This window comes from Dendrobates tinctorius, unplaced genomic scaffold, assembly GCF_039654945.1.
Source record: "Dendrobates tinctorius isolate UK_male_01 unplaced genomic scaffold, ASM3965494v1 ptg000008l, whole genome shotgun sequence".
Classification (NCBI taxonomy): Eukaryota; Metazoa; Chordata; class Amphibia; order Anura; family Dendrobatidae; genus Dendrobates; species Dendrobates tinctorius.
In genome coordinates this window covers 39627807-39655265 of record NW_027361676.1, presented here as the reverse complement: position 1 = coordinate 39655265, position 27459 = coordinate 39627807, and the positions used below count along the sequence as shown (strand labels likewise).

The 27459-nt window shown below is 40.8% G+C and overlaps 1 protein-coding gene across 1 annotated transcript in view; it reads right to left on the bottom strand.

Moving 5' to 3' along the window:
* Positions 1 to 26114, bottom strand: part of ANXA10 (annexin A10) — a 168446-nt gene extending 142332 nt beyond the window's left edge. Inside the window, exons 1-2 of the mRNA XM_073576000.1 lie at positions 26004 to 26114; positions 4964 to 5048 (exon numbers count right to left, since the gene is read on the bottom strand). Of these exons, the coding sequence (XP_073432101.1) occupies positions 4964 to 5048; positions 26004 to 26021 (103 nt within the window). The 5' untranslated portion in view covers positions 26022 to 26114. The remainder of the gene's footprint in view (positions 1 to 4963; positions 5049 to 26003) is intronic.
* Between the last annotated feature and the right edge of the window lie 1345 nt (positions 26115 to 27459).

Here is a 27459-nt window from a genome sequence, read left to right as displayed (position 1 = left end):
ACCTATACATTATATACAGAGCTCCTGTGTATAGTGTTACTGGTGATCACTGTATTACCTTTACACAGACACTGCATACTAAGTACAGATCTCCTGTGTATAATGGCACTTATAGTGATATTAGTATTGTGTTTTTTATTAATGATCAGTATTGTAGCATTCAGTCACTATGTGGGGATAATATTTTGTCCGGCCATTGTGTGGCGATATTTGTTCCTTGTATGTGCTATCATTTGGTCACCATGTGGTGATAATATGTGGTCTGGTAATGATGTGGTGGTATTTGTTCCTTGTATGTGGTATTATTCGGTCACTGTGGTGGTGATATGTTGTCTGGTCATGGTGCAGTGGTATTTGTCCCTTGTATGTGGTATTATAGATCACAATATGGTGGTAATATGTGGTCTGGTCATGGTGTGATGAATTTGTCCCTTGTATGTGATATTATTGATCATTTAAAAAATTGAAAAATAAATAAAATATACCAAAATTGTATTGGATATTTTAACAAATGTTTAATAGGTTAGAGTACAGTAGGACCCGGCCAAAAGAGTCTACCTTGTCGTGGAGGCGGCTTAAAAAATCTTTTGGCCAAAACAAAAGCTGCCGGCTATGTGTGTGATCTGGTGATGGAAACTGTTAATGTGTGATTGGTGAGAAGTGGAGTTTTTAATATATATATTATTGGGTCTTTGCTGTATTTTTTATGTTTCCCAGTGTATGCATTTTTGGTGTAGATTGAATGCTGGAATTATGCACTCAAGGCAACACTTTGTGGGTTTTTTTTTGGGGGGGCTGCCCTGGAGTGGTGCTACTAATCTAAGGTCCCTGCCCTGCTCCTATACTCCCTGCTGCCGTCTTCACCTTTTATCTGCAATCTCTTGTGACTGCAACTTCTGTCTGCGGGAAGTCATAAGTAGCAGAAACACGCTATCAGGCCACGTTCACACGTTAAGTATTTTGCCTCAGTATTTGTAGGCCTATGTATGAAAATGATGATCATAAGTAGCTGTATGTTTTAACTGTATACTATAGTCCTACAAAATCCTTGATTTTGAGCAAGTGTGTCTAGAAGATTTATGCTCTTTTAAATATGAAGTGTAGTCCCACAAAATATTGATTTTGATTTTGATTTTTCTTTTGTTTACTCACCTTGCATTTTAATAATTGATGAAAATAAACTTTTAACACTTGCATTTTTTTTAACGCATTCTTACTTTGCTGCACTTTTCCACACCTGCTGAAAACGTTTGACCATTACTGTATAAATAATAATAATAATAAAAAAAAACACCAATACAATTTTTTAAAAATATGTTTAACATAAAAGCTTGATCTAAATCGTAGATCATTTTTATGAGGCATTCCCTTTAAAGCAGATAGCCCCATGGTGAATTATTGAGTAAAACGCAATTTACATTTCTTTACTTGTAGGAGATTAAGTGCGTAATTGTAACATAACGAAGCATCAATTTTATTGATTTATGGGACAGCCTGTGGTGTTTTTCTTTGATCAAATCGATATAGTGAAACTTTGAAAGAAGCAAAGTCGTTCTCTAAATTGCTAGAATGTAAGGAGGAGGTTAGTAACGAAATGTCTCTTCTTGCACCATTTACAATGATGATTCAGAGTGCTGCGCATGCAGGATAGTTTATGCAGTGCAGACAGATTGTGTTGCAGTAGATTTAGTATACACTGTACGTACACGTTTATCTTTGCATAAAAGAATAGCTGGTTAATTTATAGCTTACAACTTTTGATCTGTGCTGAGAATAAATTGCTAATGAGATGTCTAAATTTATAATTGCCTATAACTCTGCCTAGCATTCGTATATACCCGATTAAAATTCAATGTCGATGCATCATTTAAACTATAAACTGAATGTATCTCAGATGAGCAACGTTTTGTGCCTTTAGCATACAGTGCCTAGTAATTAAACTCTATTAAATTCCTTGTAGATGGAGTGTTGTGGGGAACACTTGCTAAAGTGCTTCAAATAATCAGTTATCAAATAGTGCTCTAAATACCAGAAACAATTAAAGCACTCATTTCAGAAACATTAATGATAGGCATCTTGTGCTGATGAAGTGAAGTAGGGACTGAAATGGAGGCTTTAAAGTAGCATTTATGCTACTGATTCTTTAATTACAATATTTAACAAAGCATCAGTGGGTTTTTTTCTGTATTAGATTTGGTATTTTTCATCACAGGAAAGGGAAGCCTTTCAGTGCGAAACGCGCGTCGGGTGTGGTGGGTTCCCCAGGTGTGCCTCCTTGGTAACTATGCCTAACTTATTTCCAACCAGCTTGATATACCTGTTGTCTATTGGCACTGATTGTTATCTACTGCTATTTTCACTTGCTTTGTGCAATTATGGACGCAACTTTGTTACTGATATTTCTTCACCTTATTTATTGATATTTATAATTATAATTAGCTTATATACGTGTCCTTGATTGCATAGAGCAGGTGAATCTTTTTATACCATTCAATACTATTTATAATAGTGCTTAATATGATGCGCATAACAGTGTAAAACCTATTCTTGGTTAGATTCCTATATTGTTTTTTTTTGGTGTATACATTGCTTCTAGGGGTGTCTTTGTTGGTTACCCACCTTTTCTCTTGTATTTGTGGTGCCTGCCTTGTTTTTATTAGTTTATGTGCTTTTTCAATAAAGATTTTTGTCATTTATTACGATTCGACATTGTGTGAAGTTTTGTTGTTGGTAGCATCACAGGAAAGGAATCAAATACTATGCTAATATTTTTGCCAAATTTACTAAAATTAATGACAGTAAGAGAATTGCCTAGATGACTACAGAGGCTAGTTTTATTTGGATTACAGTTCATCTTAAGTACCAAATGCAAAAAGCGAAAGCTTCTTTTCCAATAATTGGGTTTCCAGGACTTAGTTATTGATGGCTTATCCACAAAATAGGTAACCAATATTAGGCCAATGGAGGCGCATCGTAAAACACCTAACCGATCAGCTGTTTGCAACTCCTTCAGCTGAATGTACACATTTTACAGAGCTGTAACAGGACATCTCTATCCACGGTGCAGTGACTGTTCCAGAGTACTGGACGCTGAGCTGCAGTACCAGTGCGCATCCACTACATGGTGTCTTGAGCTGTGCTGTTCCAGGCATCTACATCCGGACACTGCGGCAGCGGCAAAAAGTTGAACATAGGGAGTGAAGGGTGTCAGTTCTGAAACTGATAACCAATCCAAAGACTGGACAACCTGTTTAAGGTCTAATTTGAGCCATAAATGATTTTTTATTTTTTTCACCTCCATATTCCAAGGGTCATCTATTCTATTATTTCTAAACACTGTTTTTCGGTGATTCCTTTGTATCCCGGTTCATACTGCATCCACACACACAAATGATACACCATTTGAAAGGTAAACTTGCCCCCTTCAGCAAGAAAATAGCCAAACCACACATCCACTATTTGATCACAGAATACAGTTTAAACATTAATTTTCATAAACCTGTAGTAAGGAAAAATGACTTGCAGGTGGCACGACAGTACCCCAAAGCATACTACCAACACATTTGAAAACATGCACTGCTTTTTCGTTGATTACTTCGCCCCACACACACGACACACCATTTGAAAGGTAAACTTGCTCCCTTCAGCAAGAAAACAACCAAACAAACCACACATTCATGATTTTATCACTAAATACAGTTTAAACATTCATTTTTATAAACCCGCAGAAAGACACAATGACCTGCAGGTGGCACCTCAACCGGAAAACATTTTTTGGCCTCTACTTATCAAAACAATTTATTGTATTACCAATCTACATATATAAATACCTGTCTGTGTTAATCAGCTCATGAAATACATTTACATTTGACCAGCTTGCTTTCTGTGAAATTGCCTGAGTCCCCGACAACCAATGTGCAAAAATTTTGCACGGGCCAAGCTAGTACTTTTTTATTTCTCTGTTGATGTAGCAGCATTAAGGCTTGTTTTGGAGTATCCATTGTATTTTTGTTGACCATTTTGATGCATTTGTAGTGTATGTAATGTAATTAATAACTTTTAACACAGCAAATTATTATTTTAGTTTCAAGTGGTGAAATTGTTGATACCAAATTGATGAGTTTTTGATGTTTTACTGATTTTACATCGACATGTTTTTATTTTGTCACTCCATTAGAAGAGCTGTCACTTTATTCTTCCAGAGTTCTTGTAGGAGGTCTTCCAGGAAGAGTTGTAGTTTCATTAGGGCCATTTGGAGTTTTTATAACTTGTCAACAGTTCTGACATTATTAGCACCCATGTCACAAAGAATTTGTTAGGGTACAGAGGGAGCCACCTCCTGCTGTAAAACCTTTTAGGTTCCGTGGTTAAATAACAAATCTCTGATTCCAGCTGTTAGAGCAGGCTGTCAGCTGTACAATACAGCAGGCGCCCCTGAGTGATTTTTTGCACTGCTCTTATGTTCACACCATCATTTTATAGAAATATTACAGCAGTTTGCTGGAACAAACTGCTCTCTCCTACATACTCTTATGCCACAAGGTGCGAATGGTTTAAAGTGGGTGACCGGTTTCGACCCCCCCTAGTATATACATTTTGACAATACAGTATTGAAATTCTCTAGTCTTCACTGCTGAAATAACAAAGCATATCATTTATTTTAGCCAAGTATTGATGGCTCACTGTTTCTGGCATTTGGAATGTCACAACCACAAGACATGGAACTTATTGGGTTAATTTATATGTGACATGCTGGGAATCCGTGGCCTACACTTTTATTTTGTTGGTTTTGTGTGGTTATATGTGTGTGTATGTGTGTATGTGTTATACCAATATTTGCCAGTTTTGGTTTTAAAAGGTATATAATTCTTCAAACTTTGGACAACATATACATTTAATAAATGATAAACTATTTATAAAGGTACATAACACATATATTTCATAATTATAATATAATACAGACCAAATCCTTGTAGAGCCCCTCCAATCAGTTGTGCATCTATCATGGGATCACAGTTGGGGTTTGGGAACACTGTCCCCTGGACCTGCTGAATTGTCAAAATATAAATAATTACACTATTGAATATCAAGATTTCATAAAAGAAAAAAAAATGAAAATACATAGTGAAGCAGACATTGAGACATTTGTCGCACTGAAGCTCTGTAGCAAGATTTTCTTTTGGGATATGGTTAACCAATTACACTTGAAAGAAATATAGTAACTCTCACACAAGCACAGCAACAAATGTTACAACAAAAGAAAGATGTCCTTGTCCTTATAAGCTGTCAGTATGACCAGAATGGAATAAGTTACACAATAGGTACACTATACGATGCAAATTTTGTTCAGAGCTTTGCATTAGCAATAAGACATATTATACACTAACTGGCCATCCAATCAGTATTTGAGCCTGTATGTATACTGTATATACAGTGGGGAAAAAAAGTATTTAGTCAGTCAGCAATAGTGCAAGTTCCACCACTTAAAAAGATGAGAGGCGTCTGTAATTTACATCATAGGTAGACCTCAACTATGGGAGACAAACTGAGAAAAAAAAATCCAGAAAATCACATTGTCTGTTTTTTTTTTCATTTTATTTGCATATTATGGTGGAGAATAAGTATTTGGTCAGAAACAAAATTTCATCTCAATACTTTGTGATATATCCTTTGTTGGCAATGACAGAGGTCAAACGTTTTCTGTAAGTCTTCACAAGGTTGCCACACACTGTTGTTGGTATGTTGGCCCATTCCTCCATGCAGATCTCCTCTAGAGCAGTGATGTTTTTGGCTTTTCGCTTGGCAACACGGACTTTCAACTCCCTCCAAAGGTTTTCTATAGGGTTGAGATCTGGAGACTGGCTAGGCCACTCCAGGACCTTGAAATGCTTCTTACGAAGCCACTCCTTCGTTGCCCTGGCGGTGTGCTTTGGATCATTGTCATGTTGAAAGACCCAGCCACGTTTCATCTTCAATGCCCTTGCTGATGGAAGGAGGTTTGCACTCAAAATCTCACGATACATGGCCCCATTCATTCTTTCATGTACCCGGATCAGTCGTCCTGGCCCCTTTGCAGAGAAACAGCCCCAAAGCATGATGTTTCCCCCACCTTGCTTTACAGTAGGTATGGTGTTTGATGGATGCAACTCAGTATTCTTTTTCCTCCAAACACGACAAGTTGTGTTTCTACCAAACAGTTCCAGTTTGGTTTCATCAGACCATAGGACATTCTCCCAAAACTCCTCTGGATCATCCAAATGCTCTCTAGCAAACTTCAGACAGGCCCGGACATGTACAGGCTTAAGCAGTGGGACACGTCTGGCACTGCAGGATCTGAGTCCATGGTGGCGTAGTGTGTTACTTATGGTAGGCCTTGTTACATTGGTCCCAGCTCTCTGTAGTTCATTCACTAGGTCCCCCCACGTGGTTCTGGGATTTTTGCTCACCGTTCTTGTGATCATTCTGACCCCACGGGGTGGGATTTTGCGTGGAGCACCAGATCGAGGGAGATTATCAGTGGTCTTGTATGTCTTCCATTTTCTAATTATTGCTCCCACAGTTGATTTCTTCACTCCAAGCTGGTTGGCTATTGCAGATTCAGTCTTCCCAGCCTGGTGCAGGGCTACAATTTTGTTTCTGGTGTCCTTTGACAGCTCTTTGGTCTTCACCATAGTGGAGTTTGGAGTCAGACTGTTTGAGGGTGTGCACAGGTGTCTTTTTATACTGATAACAAGTTTAAACAGGTGCCATTACTACAGGTAATGTAGTAATGGCACCTTCTTTAACTTCTTAAAGAAGAAGTTACAGGTCTGTGAGAGCCAGAAATCTTGATTGCTTGTTTCTGACCAAATACTTATTTTCCACCATAATATGCAAATAAAATGAAAAAAAAACAGACAATGTGATTTTCTGGATTTTTTTTTCTCAGTTTGTCTCCCATAGTTGAGGTCTACCTATGTTGTAAATTACAGACGCCTCTCATCTTTTTAAGTGGTGGAACTTGCACTATTGCTGACTGACTAAATACTTTTTTTCCCCACTGTATATAACAAGTGCAGACTGATGTGATTAGGCCAGATACTGCATCGAACTTAGCCCATGGTCTAGTTTATGTATGACATAGAACTCCCTGAAGAAATATTTCTGGATATTAGTAAATTTACTACAATTGCCCAGCTTTTCAATAAAAAGAAACACATTTTAATTTAAAGTAAGAAAAATAAATTCAGAAACAAAATTAGATCTATATGAAGTAAAATAAAATAAAAAATTTGGATTACTATGTAGCATATACAGTCATGACTGAAAGTGTTGGCACCCTTGAAATTGTTCCAGAAAATGAAATATTTTTCCCAATTATTGCAATTGCACATGCTTTGTTATACACATGTTTGTCTCCGTTGTGTGTGTGAGGAGACTGCAGGCACGTAGGATGCAGAAACGGACTGCACACAGACCAAGGGTGAAAGGGGTTTATTATACAGTAGAAACTCCATGCAGGGAGAAAACGGAGGGCTAATATTCCCTAATACAGCAAAAGGCTAATGGGGATAACTTAAGGAAGAGGGACAAGTAAAGACGGCAATACAATAAAATATAACTTATCACTCAGGCATCAGTCATGGTTGAACTTCTGTCTGTGACTGGTGCTATCTAGATTGCATCACAGTGGGGGTCTGTCACAATCCTGAGGTAAATGGTGTATTATCTTTTGACGTTCGAGGTGTTCTCCCATGGTCCTGACGATGGCGGTGAATCCTCGGGATCCTGATGCAGGTCTTGGGTCCAGCAGATGAGGTGATGAAGAGGGATACGTCCTTATCCTCAGTGGTGAGTGTCCCAGCACTCCGGAGATTTGCAGCACTGCCCAAACACAGTTTACAATGGGCAATTGGTTCGCTGAGACAAATTGACACACGCCTAAGTCCCATTCACAGACCTTGTCTCTCACGGTAGGTACTGTCAGCGGGGGTGGCTGTGGCAGTGGGGGCGGCTTTGTCAGCGGTGTCAGCCAGGGCAGTGATGTTGGCTGGGACAGTGGTGTCTGAACGGTACTCAGTCGACGATCTCCTGTCAAAGCGCTCTATCATCCCAGGCTCTGCTCTGCCCAGATGCTTCTTAGCTGATTTTACCTCACAGGCGTTCCGTGCGCCCGAATTTCCAAACTGTCTGGTCACTCGCACGCTGCAGCACTGTCCGCTTAGTCACGCCTCCTTTTCTCAAACACAGAGTATGGTCTGGAGTCTCAGTCTTTCTACCCCGCAATATAGGTCACAGCACGACGGTTCTGGACCCTTCACGGAGGAGACATGCCTAGTTAGTTCCTTACCCCTAACATTCCCCATCTCTTTGTGCTTGCCAATCCACGGGGAGAGTTCTTGAAGTATGCGTTTACATTCTTCTATGTTTCGAACAACTTATTGCCAAACAAATCTATCCTGATCAAATCGGTGAGGGGGTTTTCCTGATATTGAACGTTCAGAATGTCGTAAACTGGTAATATCAGTTGGTTCTACTTGAGTAATGGAATCAGGCTCAATAGACAAAGGTAGAGGCACGCTCAGCCCGGGAGAAACAGCCCTTGTAGGAATTTCAGGAGTCCCAGGGGTCTCAGGTTTCTGTTCTTCTTCTGATTCTACCCGTGGTGGTTCAGAGCATTCGTCATCTTCATCTTCACTAGTGAATGATAGAAGATTCTCAGGAGCATCGTGCTCTTCTTTCTCTATTCGCATAGGGTCTTTAGACATGCAGGGGCGTAACAAGATTTGGTGCACAATACGAGTTGGACCATCATTGGCACCCTCGGGCTGAATTTCGTAGATAGGCCCTTCAGAACTGACTTGCCGTCATACACAATACAGTGTATTCTCCCATCGATGATCTAACTTGTCTCGAAGATGTTTTTCTCTAACTAGTACCCAGTCTCCGGCCAGTAGAGCTGTCCCCCGTAGAGGAGCCATCTCTGGGTGTTTCAACTCTCGAAACCGGGTCTGCACCAGGCGATGTAGAGTCTGCAATCGATGACGGTGTTCTTGGACCCAGGTGGACATCCCCGTCCATGGGTAGTCCTCTGGGTCCAGCTCCAGTTCGATGATCTCTTTTCCTTGCCTGCCAAAAAGTAGAGTATAGTGTGTGTATCCTGTGGTGCTATGTACCCGACTGTTGTACACCCACACTAGTTCTGCTACAAATTACGTCCAACGGGCCTTTCAATTTTCTTCTAAGGTCCTCAACATTTGAATTAGGGTTCGATTGAACCGTTCACATGCTCCATTGCCCTGAGTGTGGTAAGAGGTCATACAAGATTTCTCAATTCCATACAAATGGTGTAGCTCTTCCAAGACTCGCCCTAAGAAGCAGGCACCTTGGTCTGAGTGAATTCTTTTCGGGCAGCCATATACTTGAATTAAATTTTTACAGATAGCGTAAGCTGCGGATTCGGCAGTTTGATCCCAAGTAGGGGTCATGACAGCGAACTTAGGGAAGTGGTCCACCATGACTAAACAATTTTCATACCCTTGATAGGCTGGGCCTAATGTCAGGTAGTCTATCATCAACAATTCTAACAGGATGGCGGTTACGTTAGTTTGTGTGGGAGCTCTCTGTTCCGGAGGTTTGGACAGTTCCTACAGAGTATACATACTTCTCCCACCGTTGTTTTAAGCAGTGAATGGTACACCAGTCTCTGCAACCACTGAAAGGTTTTCTTCTTGACCAAAATGGGCCCCTTTTTCATGTGCCTCTGTGGCCACTTGATGTTTCAGCTTCTCACAATCACTACTTGCCAAGTGACAGTCAGGTCCCGCTGTAGCTGGACTTTTCTATACAGCAATCCTTCTCTCAGTTGTAGCCTCTCCCATTGCCATAGGATTTGTTTCATACCAGGAGACAGGTTTTCTCTCTCCTCCTGGATAGGCAGTTGTTTGAGAGTCACCCACTGCCGAAGTCGGGCAAGCTCTCCATCTACCTGCTGAATTCGTGCCCACTCATCACGAGGCTTTCCCAGCACACCTTTCTGAGACTCTGCCCGATTTTGTTCCCCAGTAGCTGCCAACATTCTGGCAGATCCTCGGAACTCTGACACTTCGTCGGCCTCCAGCTCTTCATGTCGGTTAGGGCCGGGCTGCTTATATGGAATCCTGGATAGCGCATCTGCATGGGTGTTTTCAGCCCCCTGTTTGTAGGCTATTTTGTACCGGTATTTGGCCATTCTAGCGACCCAACATTGCTCCAGAGCCCCTAACTTCGCGTTCTCCAAGTGGGCCAGTGGGTTGTTGTCTGTGCGCACCAGTACCCTAAACCCGGAACGGTATTCCGCAAACTTTTCTGTCATGGCCCATACCAGTGCCAACAATTCTAGTTTGAAAAAGCTGTAGTTGTTTGGATTCCATTCAGAGTCATGGAGGGAATGACTCACATAGGCAATCACTCTCTCTTTTCCACCTTTGATCTGTCACAGTATGGCTCCGAGCCCATGTAAGCTCCCATCTGTATGAAGAATGAAGGGTTGAGAAAAATCAGCATAGGCCAGGACCAGAGCTTCTGTCAGAGCCATTTTCAAGGCTTGGAACGCTTTCTCCTGGTATTCTCCCCACTGAATCATCCTGCCGATACTCCTTTCAACAGTTCTAATAACAGATTCACAATGTGGGTGGAGTCTATAATACCCAGTGAGCCCTAAAGAAGGCTTGAACATCCTTTACGGTTCTCGGGGTAGGCCAGTCTTGCACTGCCGCAATCTTCTCACAGGACGGACGTACACTTTCTGCGGAGACCACATGCCCCAGGTACTCAATCTGGGTGCCGAACACGTGACATTTAGATGGTTTCACCCGCAGCCCATATTTCTGTACTTGCTCAAGGCGCTGTAAGTGCTCTTTGAACGTGGGGGCGAGCACAATTATATCATCCAGGTAGATGAGAGTGGCCTCAAAGTTTAAATCTCCCAAACATCATTCCATGATTCGCTGAAAAGAACCAGGAGCATTAGCCAATCATAACAGCATTCTGTTGAACTCGTAGAGGCCCCTAGGTAGTATATAGGCCCTTCTTCGCTTGGTTGTGTTCTGACATAGGCACTTGCCAGTACCCGCTAGCCAGGTCTAAAGTGGAGAAGTATCTTGCGTTCCCCAGAGCATACAAGGATTCTTCAATACGGGGTAGTGGATATGAATCTCGCACCGTGCAGGCATTTAATTTGCAATAGTCCACACAGAACCGCAAAGTACCATCAATAATCCCTCGGCAATGCCCAGCACCAAACTTTTCTCTTGATTGCTCACCGCTCATCCAGAAGGGCATCGCACTATAGAAGAACATAAACTGCATGGAATAGCAGCCATCTGATGTCACAGATGTTGGAAATGGGAGATAAGACCATAGATGCTGCAGACCCTGATAGCATGTTTAGCTCATGTGGTCTGCTCATAATAGCACGAGCAACATGCAGCCTAGTGTTGTGTTGAATTATGGTCCTGGGACACTTTGGAAAAAATTCCCATACCACTGGTGCCACGACTAAATCAATGTAACAACAGAGCTGTTAGTGTATCTGGAATAAAGACTATCAATTGTTGAAGTAATTTCCTGTTTCCATTGAGATGTTTTTCAAAATGACAATGCCAAACCACTAGAGTTGAGCGATACCGTCCGATACTTCAAAGTATCGGATCGGAATGGATCGGCCGATCTTAAAAAAAAGTATCGGTATCGCCGATTCCGATACCGGAAGTCCCATTCAAGTCTATGGGACTTCCGGTATCGGAATAAGAAAAATCCTGTTTTTCCCTTGTACAGCCTCTCTGGGGTCTGTACGGGCCTTTCGGGGGGCTGTGCCGGCCTGCCAGGGGGTCTGTGCAGGCTCCGGTGGTCTGTGCCGGCCTGACGGGGGGCTGTGCAGGCTCCGGTGGGCTGTGCCGGCCTGCCGGGGGGCTGTGCAGGCTCCGGGGGGCTGTGCCGGCCTGCCGGGGGGCTGTGCCGGCCTGCCGGGGGGCTGTGCAGGCTTCGGGGGTCTGTGCAGGCATCGTCCGATGGGACTACAAGTCCCATCGGGCGATGCCTGCTACCATGACAGTGATTGACACATTAGCCAATGATGGGACAGTAGTAGTCCCATCATCCGGCTAATGTGTTGAATGTAAAAAAAAAAAAAATTACATGCTACATACATGCTACATACATACAACATGCATACTACATACATGCTACATTCATACTACATACTACATACATGCTACATTCATACTACATACATACTACATATATACTACATGCATGCAACATGCATACTACATATATACTACATGCAACATACATACTACATATATACTACATGCAACATACATACTACATATATACTACATGCATGCAACATGCATACTACATATATACTACATGCTACATACATACTACATATATACTACATACATACTGCATGCTACATACATACTACATGCTACATACATACCACATACATACTACATACATACTACATATATACTACATATATACTACATGCTACATACATACTACATATATGCTACATACATACTATATACATACTACATGCTACATACATACTACATATATACTACATACATACTACATACATACTACATGCTACATACATACTACATATATACTACATGCATGCTACATACATACTGCATGCTACATGCATGCTACATACATACTACATACATACTACATGCTACATACATACCACATATATACTACATACATACTACATACAATACATTCATACAATACATACATAGACATACAGTACATATAACATAGAGTAACATACTTACCAATACTTGTCACATTGTTCCCCGAAGCCATTGTCTTTTACGGAATAAATATTAACATAACAAACCACAAAAATACTCACCCACGATCCGAAGCAGTCCACGAGTGTGTCCCACGACGAACTTGGGTAGAGAACTGCAGCATCAGCTGTTGCTGCTGTTCTCTACGGGCTGCAGGAATCCAATGACGGAAGGTAGGTATCCTTCCGCACTGTATTCCTCCGCCACTTAAAAAAAAAAAAGTCCCTAGTCTCACTTTATGCCATTGCTGCGTGGGAATTTCCCACACAGCAATGGCATAAAGTGAGACTAGGGACTTTTTTTTTTAAGTGGCGGAGGAATACAGTGCGGAAGGATACCTACCTTCCGTCATTGGATTCCTGCAGCCCGTAGAGAACGGCAGCAACAGCTGATGCTGCAGTTCTCTACCCAAGATCGTCGTGGGACACACTCGTGGACTGCTTCGGATCGTGGGTGAGTATTTTTGTGGTTTGTTATGTTAATATTTATTCCGTAAAAGACAATGGCTTCGGGGAACAATGTGACAAGTATTGGTAAGTATGTTACTCTATGTTATATGTACTGTATGTCTATGTATGTATTGTATGAATGTATTGTATGTAGTATGTATGTAGTATATATGTGGTATGTATGTAGCATGTAGTATGTATGTAGCATGCATGTAGTATGTATGTAGCATGCATGTAGTATATATGTAGTATGTATGTAGCATGTAGTATGTATGTAGCATGCATGTAGTATATATGTAGTATGTATGTAGTATGTATGTAGCATGCATGTAGTATATATGTTGTATGTATGTAGCATGTAGTATGTATGTAGCATGCATGTAGTATATATGTAGTATGTATGTAGCATGTAGTATGTATGTAGCATGCATGTAGTATGTATGTAGTATGTATGTAGTATGTATGTGGTATGTATGTAGCATGTAGTATGTATGTAGCATGCATGTAGTATGTATGTAGTATGCATGTAGTATATATGTAGTATGTATGTAGCATGTAGTATGTATGTAGCATGCATGTAGTATATATGTAGTATGTATGTATGTAGTATGTATGTAGTATATATGTAGCATGTAGTATGTATGTAGCATGCATGTAGTATATATGTGTTATGTATGTAGTATGTATGTAGTATGTATGTGGTATGTAGAATGTATGTAGTATGTATGTAGTATGTATGTGGTATGTATGTATTATGTATGTAGCATGTAGTATGTATGTAGTATTTTTTTTTTTTTTTTAACATTTAACACATTAGCCGGATGATGGGACTACTACTGTCCCATCATTGGCTAATGTGTCAATCACTGTCATGGTAGCAGGCATCGCCAGATGGGACTTGTAGTCCCATCGGACGATGCTTGCACAGACCCCCGGACATCAGCACAGCCCCCCGGCAGGCCGGCACAGCCCCCCGGCAGGCCGGTACAGACCCCCACAGGGTGCACAGACCACCGGCAGGCCGGCACAGCCCCCCGGCAGGCCGGTACAGACCCCCACAGGGTGCACAGACCACCGGCAGGCCGGCACAGCCCCCCGGCAGGCCGGTACAGACCCCGGGCAGTCCACACAGCCCCCCGGCAGGCCGGCAGAGACCCCCGGAAGGCCCGAAATGACGGCGCATCATGATGCGCACACACTGCGCATCATGATGACGTCAGGCTGTCAATCAACTTTGAACTTCCGATTCCGATGCCGACTTCCGATATTGAAAAAATATCGGAAGTCGGTATCGGAATTCCGATACAGCAAGTATCGGCCGATACCCGATACTTGCGGTATCGGAATGCTCAACACTACAAACCACATATTGTTTGTGCAATTGTGAGCAGACTGTGTGGGCTAAACATGCTACCATGTCCTTGACCATCTCCAGACTTGTTTCCTATTGAGCACATTTGGGACGTCTAAAAATCATTAGCAGATTAGAAAGATGCAGAAAGGTGCCAGAGATGTGTTTTGAGGGTAAAATGAAACTTTCATGTGGATTTGCACCAAAGGGTGTGTGAAATCCACCCATAATCTGTCTCCCAATTTTTTCAGTGTGATAGGTTTCCATGTGGAACCAGGTAGGGACACTAAGTGTTGTTAATCCATCTACTGACCCCATACAGGTCACACTATTGATCCTCAGGTAAAATCCAAGAATCCACGGTGTGATCATTGCCTAACAATTTAGGAATATGTTCAGATGTGGCATATTTGTTATGGATTTTTGGACTGATTTTACACCGTAAATCGCTAACAATTTACAGTACATGACAATGGATTTTTATGAAACCTCATTCACATACACCACAAAAAAATAGTTCCTTTCAAAACATGGTGCAGATTTTCAAATTTACAGGTATGCCCATGTGTTTGCAGACACTACACCATTCACCTTGTCCCAGACTTGTGGGATGTATTCACACTTGGTGTCTAGGGCAGCAGCAGCTGTACAAACAACCCTGCTCATATCCTTCTCCATCATTCTGAGAACAGGAGATCTGTGCCGCCTGTGAGAGAAGGTGAATTAACATGTTCTTCAGAAGAATGTGCAATGCTTGTATATTAATGACTGCCACAAATTCATGTCCCCAACACATTTGTCAAAATTAAGAAAAAGTAGTCAAACCATTTAATATAAGTGAGTACAAAATACAAAATGTTTGGCAAATCAGTCACTGTAATATATACCATATTGTCTCTTTATTCGTTATTTTACTTATTACTGACCTTTACACAAAACACAGCGGAGTGTAAAAGCCAAAGATAGGTGTACATGCAATTTACTAAAATAATGGAAAACATTTTAAAGTGCAAATACAAAGGTGCAGTGGAGCATAGCAGCCAGAGCGACATTTGCCTCTATTGCGTAAACTATATTATACCAATCACAGGTAATTCCCAGCATACTGAGAGTGGTAATTGTACTGTCACATTTACCTCCGTATTAGTGAATAACTCGCATTGTGACATCGAACACTTATTCCATTATAATCCTGTTCTACACAATGAAATAATTAACGCAATATGTGCTGTGCTTCGGTTACGCTTTTACATACATTATTCTACGCTCTATGTACCCTGCCTGAATACAGATAAGACTGAGATAAGCACAGTACAGTGGGTACGGAATGTATTCAGACCCCTTTAAATTTTTGTTAGATTGCATCTATTTGGTAAATTCAAAAAAGTTCATTTTTTTCTCATTAATGTACAGTCTGCACTCCATCTTGACTGGAAAAACATAAATGTAGACGTTTTTGCAAATTTATTAAAATAGAAAAACTGAAATATCACATGGTCATAAGTATTCAGACCCTTTTCTCAGACACTAATATTTAAGTCACATGCTGTCCATTTCCTTGTGATCCTCCTTGAGATGGTTCTACTCCTTCACTGGAGTGAAGCTGTGTTTAATTAAACTGATAGGACTTGATTTGTAAAGGCACACACCTGCCTATATAAGACTTCACAGGTGACATAAGACCTTTCAGGTGACATCAAGCCTTGAGGTTAGTAATGGAGAGGCGTCAATAAGACGCCCCTATTACTAACCCCATAGTCAAATTGTAAAGAAAACACACACACATTAAAAAATCCTTTATTTGAAATAAAGACACAGACTCCTTTATTATTCTTAATTAAACTTTACTTAGAAACACACCTAATCCATAGGAAGCCCTCGTTCTCCTGTAATAAATATAAAATAAAAAAGCAACAATATGCCATACCTGTCCGTTGTTGTGCCCCACGCCGTAATCCATATCTGGGGGATATACATTTTTCAACCTGGACAGTGCTAAGATGTGACCGTCCTGGCTGAAAAACCACTGGTGAATGAGGAGATGTTGCCAGAGCATATTCAGTGACTAGCTCTGATGTCACTGAGTCTGCGCTCCCTCACAGCCTGATCTACGCTGAACTCTGGAGCGTGGGAAAATTAATTGGCAATTTCCCACACTCCAGGCTTCAGCGCGGGTCAGGCTGTGAGGAAGCGCAGACTCAGTGACATCACCGCTATTCACTGAAGCTGTTATCGCAGCCAGGCTGAATTGCTGTGACCTCAGGACTGTGGGAAAATGCCAGTGATGAGGTCACGGCAGTTCATGCTCAGTATATTCACAGCTGATCACCGCGAGAATTTCTCCCACCACTCCCAGCACTTAACCACCTAAATACTGCGATTGCTCATGATCACAGAATTTAGCAGGGATGCAGGAGAAGGGAGCCCCTCTGCACTCTGATCAGCACATCATTGCAGGGGCCGATTGTTATCATGATCGGTTGAAGTGTTCCAGATCTATTACCACATAAAGTGACACCAGTCAGAATTGTAAAATTTGGCCTGGTCATGAAAGTTAAAACAGGCTTGGGGGCTGAAGGGGTTAAAAACAAGCTCTGGAGGAAGATTCTCATGCAGATCTGCAGATCAGTGTCCTGTCCATAGCTTGGAACAGTTTATTCACATATAAGAAAAATGTGATTTTTCTCTGGAATAAGACATCAGATTATAGATAGCAAGGTACCATTTTATTCATCTTCATATGTCCTTCATGCCCATATAGATGGCGACTTCGGAGGGTTAATCCTTTTTACAGATTCCCTTAAATTCCACTGACATTAATTGACAACAGCATTTATATAGTAACCAAAATGTAAATTTTTATTTTTATTAATAAGATGAAAATAAGAAACTTTGTAATATATCTTATCAGAGAAATTTGCTTCTTTTTCTGCCAGAACTGAACTTTCATTATCAAAATTCTCAATTCCCAGGTAAAAATCTGTATTCAGTAAGCATAGGTTTTTACATTACTGAGATAGGAGATGGCAGTTGCTGTTGAAGCCATCACTGGGACACAGGGAAATTTTTTGAATAGGATTCTTATAATCAGGGCCGGTTTTAGACAAAGTGGGACCCTGGGCAAAAGTTTAAAGTGGGGCCGTAAATGGTCACACATTGCACCATCACACAGAAACATTTCTGTTGTATTTATATGTGCTGAGTTCAGGCTGCTAAACGAGTGTGATCGACAATACTAAAGTCGTTTGACGCTTGATTCCTGGCCTCTTTAGGGTAGGTGCACCCACTCAGTAATTGGCAGTGCTTTGGACGCAGCACATGTCTGCTGCATACAAAGCACTGATGGCTATTTAACGCAGGTAAATCCGATTGTGATCATTGAACCATGAAGAATCACAGTGTCCAATACATTCTATAGGTGAAATTTATCTTGCGGAGGCTCGCGTCTCCGCAAGATAAAGACATTCTGCAGTCTGGAGAGACGCCCTGCATGTCCGTCCCTGCATATTAGCCGTGGGCATCTGTGTACGCATAGTGGGCATGGGATTTCTTGAGATCCCATCCACTATGCTGTAATATCTGGATGCTGCACAAGGACGCAGCATCCAACCTGCATTGTTTACTGACCATGTGCACCTACCCTTACTTCGGCTGAGGAAGAATGATTGGTACAGATAGTCCTCGATACAGTATAATGCAGGTCCCATATAGTACATATAGTAAAAGGCACTCCCCATGGTCCTTGATAGAATACATTACATCCCCTCATAGATTATAATACAGCCCCATCAGAATATACTGCAGCCCCCCTCATAGAGTATAATGTATTCCTCTCATAGAGCATAATGCAGCCCCCCTCAGAGTATAATGCAGCCCCCCTCAGAGTATAATGCAGCCATCAGAGTATAATGCAGCCCCTTCAGAGTATAATGCAGCCCTCCACACAAGTATAATGTAGTCCTCTCAGAGTATTATGCAGCACCCTAAAAGTTTAATGCAACCCTCTCAAGAGTATAATGCAGCCCCCTCAGAGTATAATGTAGCCTCCCCAAGTATAAAGCAGCCCCCTCAGATTAAAATGCAGCCCCACACACAGTATCATGCAACCCCCCTACAAACATACACAGTATAGTACAACCCCCTCACACACTGTATAATGCAGCCCCCACACACAGTATAATGTAGCCCCCCAGAGTATAAAGCAGCCCCCTCAGAGTATAATTTAGCCCCACACACAGCTTAATGCAGCCCCCCTACAAGCACACACACAGTATAGTGCAACCCCCTCACACACAGTATATTGGAACCCGTCACACAGTATAATGCAGCCCACTCAGAATATAATGCAGTCTCCTAAGAGTATAATGCCGCTCCCTCAGAGTATAATGCAGCTCAACACACAGTATAGTGCAGCCCCCCCACACACAGCATAGTGAAGTCCCCCCACATAGTATAGTGCAACAGACACACACAACGCAATATAGTGCTGTCCCCAAGCACACAATATTTACCACTCCTCCTCCTTCCCCCGCTGCTCTGGCTTCTGCAGAGTGTCTCATCAGCCACTGATGGCACACACTGAGTTAGAGGCAGAGGCAGAATGATGAGAGAGGGACTGTCATCTGACGCTCTCTCCTCCATTACTGCTTTCAACTATAATTTTAATGTGCAATGCGAGGGGAAGGGGGGGCACCACTGGGCCCCTTTTACTCAGGGGCCCCAGAGCGGCCTCGTGGTGTCACTATTAGTGGCATGCCACTGGCTGGGGGCCCCTGGAGGAGAGTGGACCCTAGGGGCTGCCTGGTCTGCCTGTACCTAACGCCGGCCATGCTTATAACCATATTTATTACTTCATGAATCATTATATACTTACCACGTCTGTTTATGGCACTAAACACTTTATCTATGTGGGATTAATTTATTCTATATGCACTTTTACTTTTGACCCTCATGTGATTACCCCTTTTTAACAAAGCATTACACCCTTCTTTTGCACTGACACAGACACTGTAGGTTCTGTGCATTTATTTACTTTACATGGTTATAATAAATCTATCTATATCATGGCTTTATTTTTAATCATCCCATTTTCATTTTAAACATTTACTTTTGTGCTATTGAACTCTATATCTCTAATGGTTATGGTAAGATTCTATGAAGAGAACTGGATGATGGGGAGGGGCTAGAGGCAGAGCTCCTCCTCCCTTCTCTACTACATGTAAGCTGTTTTTTATAAGATTCTATCTCCTATCACAGTAATGTAAAAACCTGCATTCACTGAATACAGATTTTATCCCAGAACTAAGAATTTTGAGAATTATCATTTCTGGAAAACAAAGAAGCAGATTCCTCTGATAAGATACATTACAAAGCTGCTTATTTTTATGTGTGCTTTTGATTTATAAAATAAAAATTAAAACAACTCTTTAATTGATTAATCTACTAGCTCCGCTCACCACTGTTACAGGTAGAAGTTCTTTAACATAGCTGGTATAGTGTGGGCTCGACTTCTGAGCCCATTTCGTATACTGCTATGTCCTGCTTCGGGAAGTGGTTAATTGTGACCTCCTTTTATACATGTAAAATGTTTCATAAAAACTCCTATATATTTTCAACTTAGAAATAACTTAACTTAACTCTTAACTTAGTCATGGTTAAGAATCGGACATATTTATAAGTTCGAAACGCATAGGATTTTTTATGTAATATATTAGGCTGGTTTCACATTAGCGTTTTTGTGCACAGTGCATTGTTTAACATGGTGTGCACATGGTCTGGTCTTGCGTTTGCATGCGTTCGTCTGCATTTTCATGCGCATATGTTTTTTCCAGGTGTGCATTTAGACGCGCTGGACGCAACATGTTGCATTTTTTGGTCCGCCCAAAGGCGTAAAAAAAATGCATGCGCCAGGAATGTGACAAAATAATGCATTACAGTCTATAAGAATGCAGGCATGCGCATGGACATGCGTTCATCTGCGTTTTTTGAGTAAACATGTCTAGACACTGGTTTAAACCACCCCTACACAAGGAAACATTGTTTGATGTCCCATTGCTGGAGTCTGTTTAAAGGATTTTTCAAGGATTTTCCTCCTGTGACACCAAGAGAACGCATGCGCATAAAAACGCATGCGCGTTTTTGCATGCGTTTTTACTTGTGCATGATGCGCTGCGCACAAAGATGCAAATGTGAAACTAGCCTTACCTGCATAAAAGGTCACAATTAACCCCTATTTGGTGTTTCTGCATCCAAAGTCACCAAAATACTTTTGTCATGATCCAGGTTGGATGTAACCTTTTTTTCCCTTAAGCTGTGTGCTTAGAGTTGGTTTTGCCCCCGGTGGCCATTAGGGTCATTGCACTGTGGTGGTTTCAGCTCTAGTTTTGCCCCCGGTGGCCATTAGGGTCACTGCATTCTGGTTACTTTAGTTTAGTGCACGTGATTATGAAGCAGGTGTGATTGCTGGCTCTTACGTATAAAAGAGTTTCAGGTGGTTGCAATCACTGTTGGTGATAGTGGTCATTTCCAACCAACCTTGGTGGAGGAAGGAGCTAGAGAGAGTTCCTGGCAGCTCAGTCACGGTCCTGGTGTGGAAGGAGCTAGAGAGAGTTCCTTGCAGCTCTGACAAAGCTTGGTGAAGTAGCAGCGATTCTGGAGGAAAGCTGCATTCTGGTGGTGGACTCTGTTGCTGGGAGCAAGAGCAGCAGAGCAAAGCTAAGTGGTGTTATTCCTGTTTGTGACTTCCCTTATGTGTGTTTTAGTGCAGTTGTGGGATTAGTTTCTGCACCGTCCAATTCATTAGAAAGGGCTAGGTGCAGGGAAATCTACGGTTCATAGGTTGCAGCTCGGTGACAGGTGCGGAGCCTGTATAGGAACTGTTAGGAGTGTAGAGACTGGCTCAGGGGAGTGCAGGAGGTCTCCACGTCCCCGTTCCCTATCGCAGGGCCCTCCATTGTTTCATTTTCCCTGGTGTTTCCCCTTGTTATTTAAATTTGCCCTGCTGGAGGTGGTGTATCCAGTTACACGTGTAATTTTGAAATTCGCCTGCTGGAGGTGGTGTATCCGGCTGCACGTTATATTATTTAAATTCGCCCTACTGGAGGCGGTGTATCCAGGGTCACGTGTGCCATAGAAATTCGCCCTGCTGGAGGCGGTGTGTCAAGTCACCCGTTGACCATCACAACTTTGAGCATGTAATGGTTATAAAAAATCTGTAGTAGGGCCTCAGAAACACAGAGTACATTGAATGAAAATCATAATTTCCCATTAAAATGTGGCTACTTTTCATAGAAATAATTTATCAGTTTTCAAAAAGATTTTTCTTTAAGAACTTTATTTTAAACCATATTTATATGGGGATTATTACAGTTGTACAAGTAGAGCTCTGTGGACTATTAAAATGGAGAGGATTGGGCAGCGTGAGACAAGCGTTCAGCTATAAGTTAGCAAATGTCATTAAGAAATATAAAACCTACATCCACTGTGCATCATTTTCCTTTAAGCAATGGAAGTTTTCATTTTATCTATGCCCAGGGACATTTTTTATTATATATTATATTCGTGAAAGAAACAAAATAATAATAGAGATTTATACATGTCAATGACATAGCCCTGGTAGGAGGAATGGAAATGTCTATAGTTAACATTGCTGCCTGCATTTAGAGAATGGAAAACAATTAAGCAATTGAAATACTATATGACAAACCTATTATTTATTCTTCTACACAGCATTATTTGTTAAAAGGATATGAGGATATTGTGTCCATAATAAGGACACTAAAATCCATTCATTTCAAAGCGCTTGTGCTGATTTTAAAAGTTATCACCTATACACAAGCTACAGTAGGGGATAACTTCTTGCATGCTAAAGGTTAAACTGCTGGACCCTATCTAATGGGTGAAATTGTATTTAATTTATGCACAGCACAGAGCACAGGCTAATATGGACCTTAAAAGAGTTAGTAGTACTCTTCCACCTAACATGAAATCTGCCATTGAGACACGACTGCACATTGGGCAATCAGATTGGTAAGACAAATGCCTGATACCAAGTGAGTATCCAACAGTGTTCTCATAAAATAGAATAGCACCCATGTATGATATTCATGCATTTCTCAATGTAATATGGGATGGGAGAAAATGCATGGAAACCTTTTACGGAGCTCTTTGGCTGTTAGTTCATTCACTAGTTATAGATGTATTAGCTATCAATTTGAGGGCTGTACACTCGACGACAATAGCTGTAGTGTACCACAGCACCCGATAGCCCCGCTACACCATTTAGGTAGCACACTTTTCATTCAAAGTGCACAGAAATTGTCACTTAAAATCAGGCATGCACAACCTTTTCTGGCCCGATGGCCACATTGTCATGTTGAATCACTCCCAAGGGACACAATAAAAGTTCTAAGGGTATTACCATCGGAGACATTTCTGTCATTACGGAAATATATGTCTGGTAGATAGCAGACAAGAAAGTGGGATCTGCACCTATAGGAATGATGAAGGTCACCTTTACCTTCAGTTAGGACTTAGGAGAGGGGAGGATCATGCATAAATATAGCTGTCCCATTGCAAACGTAAATGGCATAAATTACAATGTAGAGAGCTACAACTCTAGTTGGCCACCTGTATATATCTTTCCTGAGTGACATGGAAGGGTTAATGGATCCCATTGTCCTAACATTTATGGGGCACTGCGATGACTGTGTGCAGCCTCTCTTTTTCCTATGGGAACTACAAGAATCTAGCCACACACAGGCAAGCATTTATGTGACCAGATTGTTGGGGACCCTATAGAATGGCAAAGAGGGCCACATGTGACCTGCACCATGGACGCAGATTGGGTACCCCTGCTTTTAATAGAGCACCAAGGCCATAACATTGGCAGCTGCTTCATCTGCAACTTGTTCATTCCAATATTTGTTGTTCCCCAGTTTTTTATTTGTCGGCCTTTATTAGTCTTAGGGCAAAAATAGCATAAAACAACTGCCTACATGGTATTACTATGTAGTGACATTTTCCTAACATTAGCATAGTCGCATTAATTTGCTATTTAGAGAAAATATTGAATAGCTAGGCATTTATGTAGCATGTAATATAGAACACTGAATGTCCCTATAAATTGTGACTTATTTGCAGAAGAAGCTTATCACAAAGTCAACTTTTGTTGGTGACCAAGCCCATTAGTGCTCGGTTTACCTTAAAATATGCTGGTGATATGGCTGACTGTGGCTTGTAACACAGATTTTTTCCCTTAATTGTTACTACTTACTTTTCCTTAAAAGCAATCCCTAAAATACAATTTCTGCTATTTTCCAAAATCCTCCAACACAGTCCAGTGTTTGGATGAACCAACATACAATTTGTGTTCACAGAAGCCTGAAATTAAGTAGCCCGTTTTACATCGCAGCTTTTAATTACAATATTGAGGTAATGACAAAAAATACACAAGGTGGAAAATACTGCAGCTTCTGATAAGAAATCCCTGTAGACTGTACACATGATTAGCTTGTAGGCTTTACTGGGAGCAATGTTTGCTTTCTCTAGCAACCTTTACAACATATACAGTATTTAACATATAAAGTCGATTTGGCCACAAAGACTTTTATTTTAGATAGAAAAGTTCTTGCTAACAATGGATAGAACAGAACCGGATTCTCTATAAGGTCGAATTCAGACATCTGTTTATCATGACGGTATGCAGACAGACCGTGATGCATGGACTGGCCGAGGGTCTCCTGACCCGAACTTGACAGCCTTATCTTTGCCTATGAAGCAGTGAGGTTCAGGTCAGGAGACCCTCAGCTAGTCCATGCATCAGAGTCAGTACTCAGACCATCGGGATACACGGATGTCTGAATTCGACCATAGACTTGAGATGTGATTTTTTTTTATGACTGTGCATTATAGGAAAGGTCTGTAGTCATTAGCATCACATTCAAATTTGGCCTCATATATGAAAAGCAGTGTAGACAAACTGTTACCTATAACAACTAAATATTAGCTATTTTTTTTTTAACTGGAGGCCCAAAACCAAATGCAGTTGCAATGGGTAAAACCTCCAGTTATGTTGAATATTTTTGTATTAGGTCCTTCATAGTTCATGCAGTAGTCTGCGTCTGTATTTAGTTTCTCACACCCTTGACCATGGTAATAATCACACCAAGAATCATGTTTCTTTCATAAAACCACTTTTCACTGTATACAATGCTTTGATTTAATTCTTTTGGGCCATGTTTTTCTCTTAAATGGTGCATCGATGCATGCAGAACCTAACATGCATGGCTGTAATTATCGGATACATACTACCTGTGGATTGGGCAGCACATATCAGCCGTCATGTTACTTATAATAAAATTGATAGAAAATGATTTGCCTAAATCATAAATTATCTCTGTATGAGTTGGAGCTTGCAATGCTTGGATTCTGTACGTAAAGTCATAAAGGGAGCATTATGGTTAGCTGTAGTCATCTCGAGGGGGAGCCATATAAATCTACTGTGCATGCAGCGAGTGCTACTTATCTACAGCTTTAGACAGACAGAATGAGTTTACCAAAGCAGTATGTAATATTTCCCTAGGATAAGCATTAATTGATGAATAGCTCACAGACAAAAGAATCCCTTCTGATGACAAATTAGACAGGAGTCCACATTCCTTTTCTTTAATCTGGGGTTCTTTCCTATCTATATCCGCCTCTGATGTATGTGCAGTATATTGTACTGTGTTGTTTCATTACTGGCGTGCTAAAAGTCTTTAATGAAAACATATCTTACTGTGAAATATAGGAACAGCCACATAAGAGGAAATCGATAATTCATCGGATCATAAAGTTACCACATATAATACTGCATACCTCAATACCAACAATAAAATATAGTGTGGTTTGAGTAAAATGTTCCATATGGGTATATTTAACAGTCACGGGATAAAGAAAAGAGTGCAAACTTCATTCTCATTTATGGATTTTGTTAAGATTCAGTGATCCCAGTCAAAGGTCATAATCATAGAACAGAATGGACAAAACCAAAAAGAAAAGAAATCTGATATTATATTACAAAAAAATCAGTAATAAAACATACAATTTAAAATTTTGTCAGCAACTTATAATACAAATTGTTTGTCACAAAAATATAGTAGTCAGATCAAGAGCCGTACTTAAAGTGTCTCATTTTTACCCCAAATGCCAATAATCTCAAAAATTTTCTTTCTGCTTATCAAAGGGGTTGAATTATAATCTACAGTATGTATAACTAAAGCATGGTAATAGCATTCACAAATATATAACGCAATCCCATTCACCAATATACTTAGATCAGTACGTAAAACCCATGTTATTCTAATTTATGTTATAAATAGAGTAATAACTTACATAGCCCCCACAAAACATTGTGACGTAGGTGGTCTTCTGAAGGTGGTGAGCGGATGAATACTCGAACGGACTCCAAATGAAGTAGGCTTGGTTGAAACCTGCGATGGTAATGTGCCAACTCCACCCAATCTGATAATGTAACCCATTCACGTATCACATCTAGTTTGCTCGAAACAAAGGAAAGCACTTCTTGGTGCCAGGTATGTGGGCTAAAGCATCAATCATGTTCAAGAAACAAATTAATTTTGCAATACAAATAAAACTTAATCTTTGCTTTACCAATGACAGATATGAAACCAGCCAATCAAGCCTCAAGTTCACGGAAAAGCATTTAGTTAATAATTAATCTTATGACACATTATACAGTTACTACATCTTTGAGTACAATGAAATTCATGTTCTGTTTTACACATAGCAAAGTGTACCATTAATGAGATAATGCATAATTAATATTAAAAATGTACTGTATGTATATTGCAGGCCTACTGTAATGTATTGTTCCTTAATCTATGGAGTTAATATTTAAGGGAGGGAATGTTTTAGAAATTAATGGCTTGAGTTCTGTTGTAATGTCACAGTATTGTTCATAGTCATATTTAAAATGAACAGGTGGAAAAGAAACAGCAAAGCAGTGTGGCATGTTTGATGTATTCTAAAACTTAAAGAGAACCTGTCAGGTCCCGCATGCCCTCAGAACCATCTGTTAGACCCTTATCTGTCCCCTTCTCCAGCCCATGAGGCATGGGACATAAATGTAAGCGAAAGAAAGCACAAAATCAGAAAGGGGTAACTGAAAACCTCTATCGTACAAAACACTCACCAAAAATATGTAGGAAGGTAGGGAAAGGGAGGAATAAGGTGAACAGACCCCTTCCTGATCACCGGGGAAGGCTGACAGTGTAACCTCTCTGGGACAGCAGGACAATTGCTGCACTTGTAACCGGAATAGCATAGCACCAGACCCAATCCATTTCCAGGCGGGAGCACAGAACCCCAATACCTAACAACAACAGAGTCTCAGTGTATTCTATGTAATATGTCCAGCAGAGTCTCAGTGTATCCTGTGTAATCTTGTGTGATTTAAACAGTGGAGTCTCATTGCTTTCTGTTTTCTATGTAAGCTATCTAGCAGAATATTAGTTTATTCATGTCATGTACACCGCAGTCTCATTGAATCCTATGAATTGTACACAGCAGTCTCAGTGTATCCTATGCAATGTGTACAGCAGTCTCAGTATATTCTGTTTTGTACTTTAGGGTGTCCCTTATATGAAGCAAATATTTATTTTTAAGAAATCTGAAAGCCTCTATATTTTTTCAATTTAGTCTTAAACATTCATTTATAAAACATTACCCCCGTAGGAAAATGTTAACCTGTGCCGTCTTGATGTCAAAGTTACTATATGGAAACTAATATTAAGTATTAATCCCACCAAGGTCAACATCTGCAAGGAGT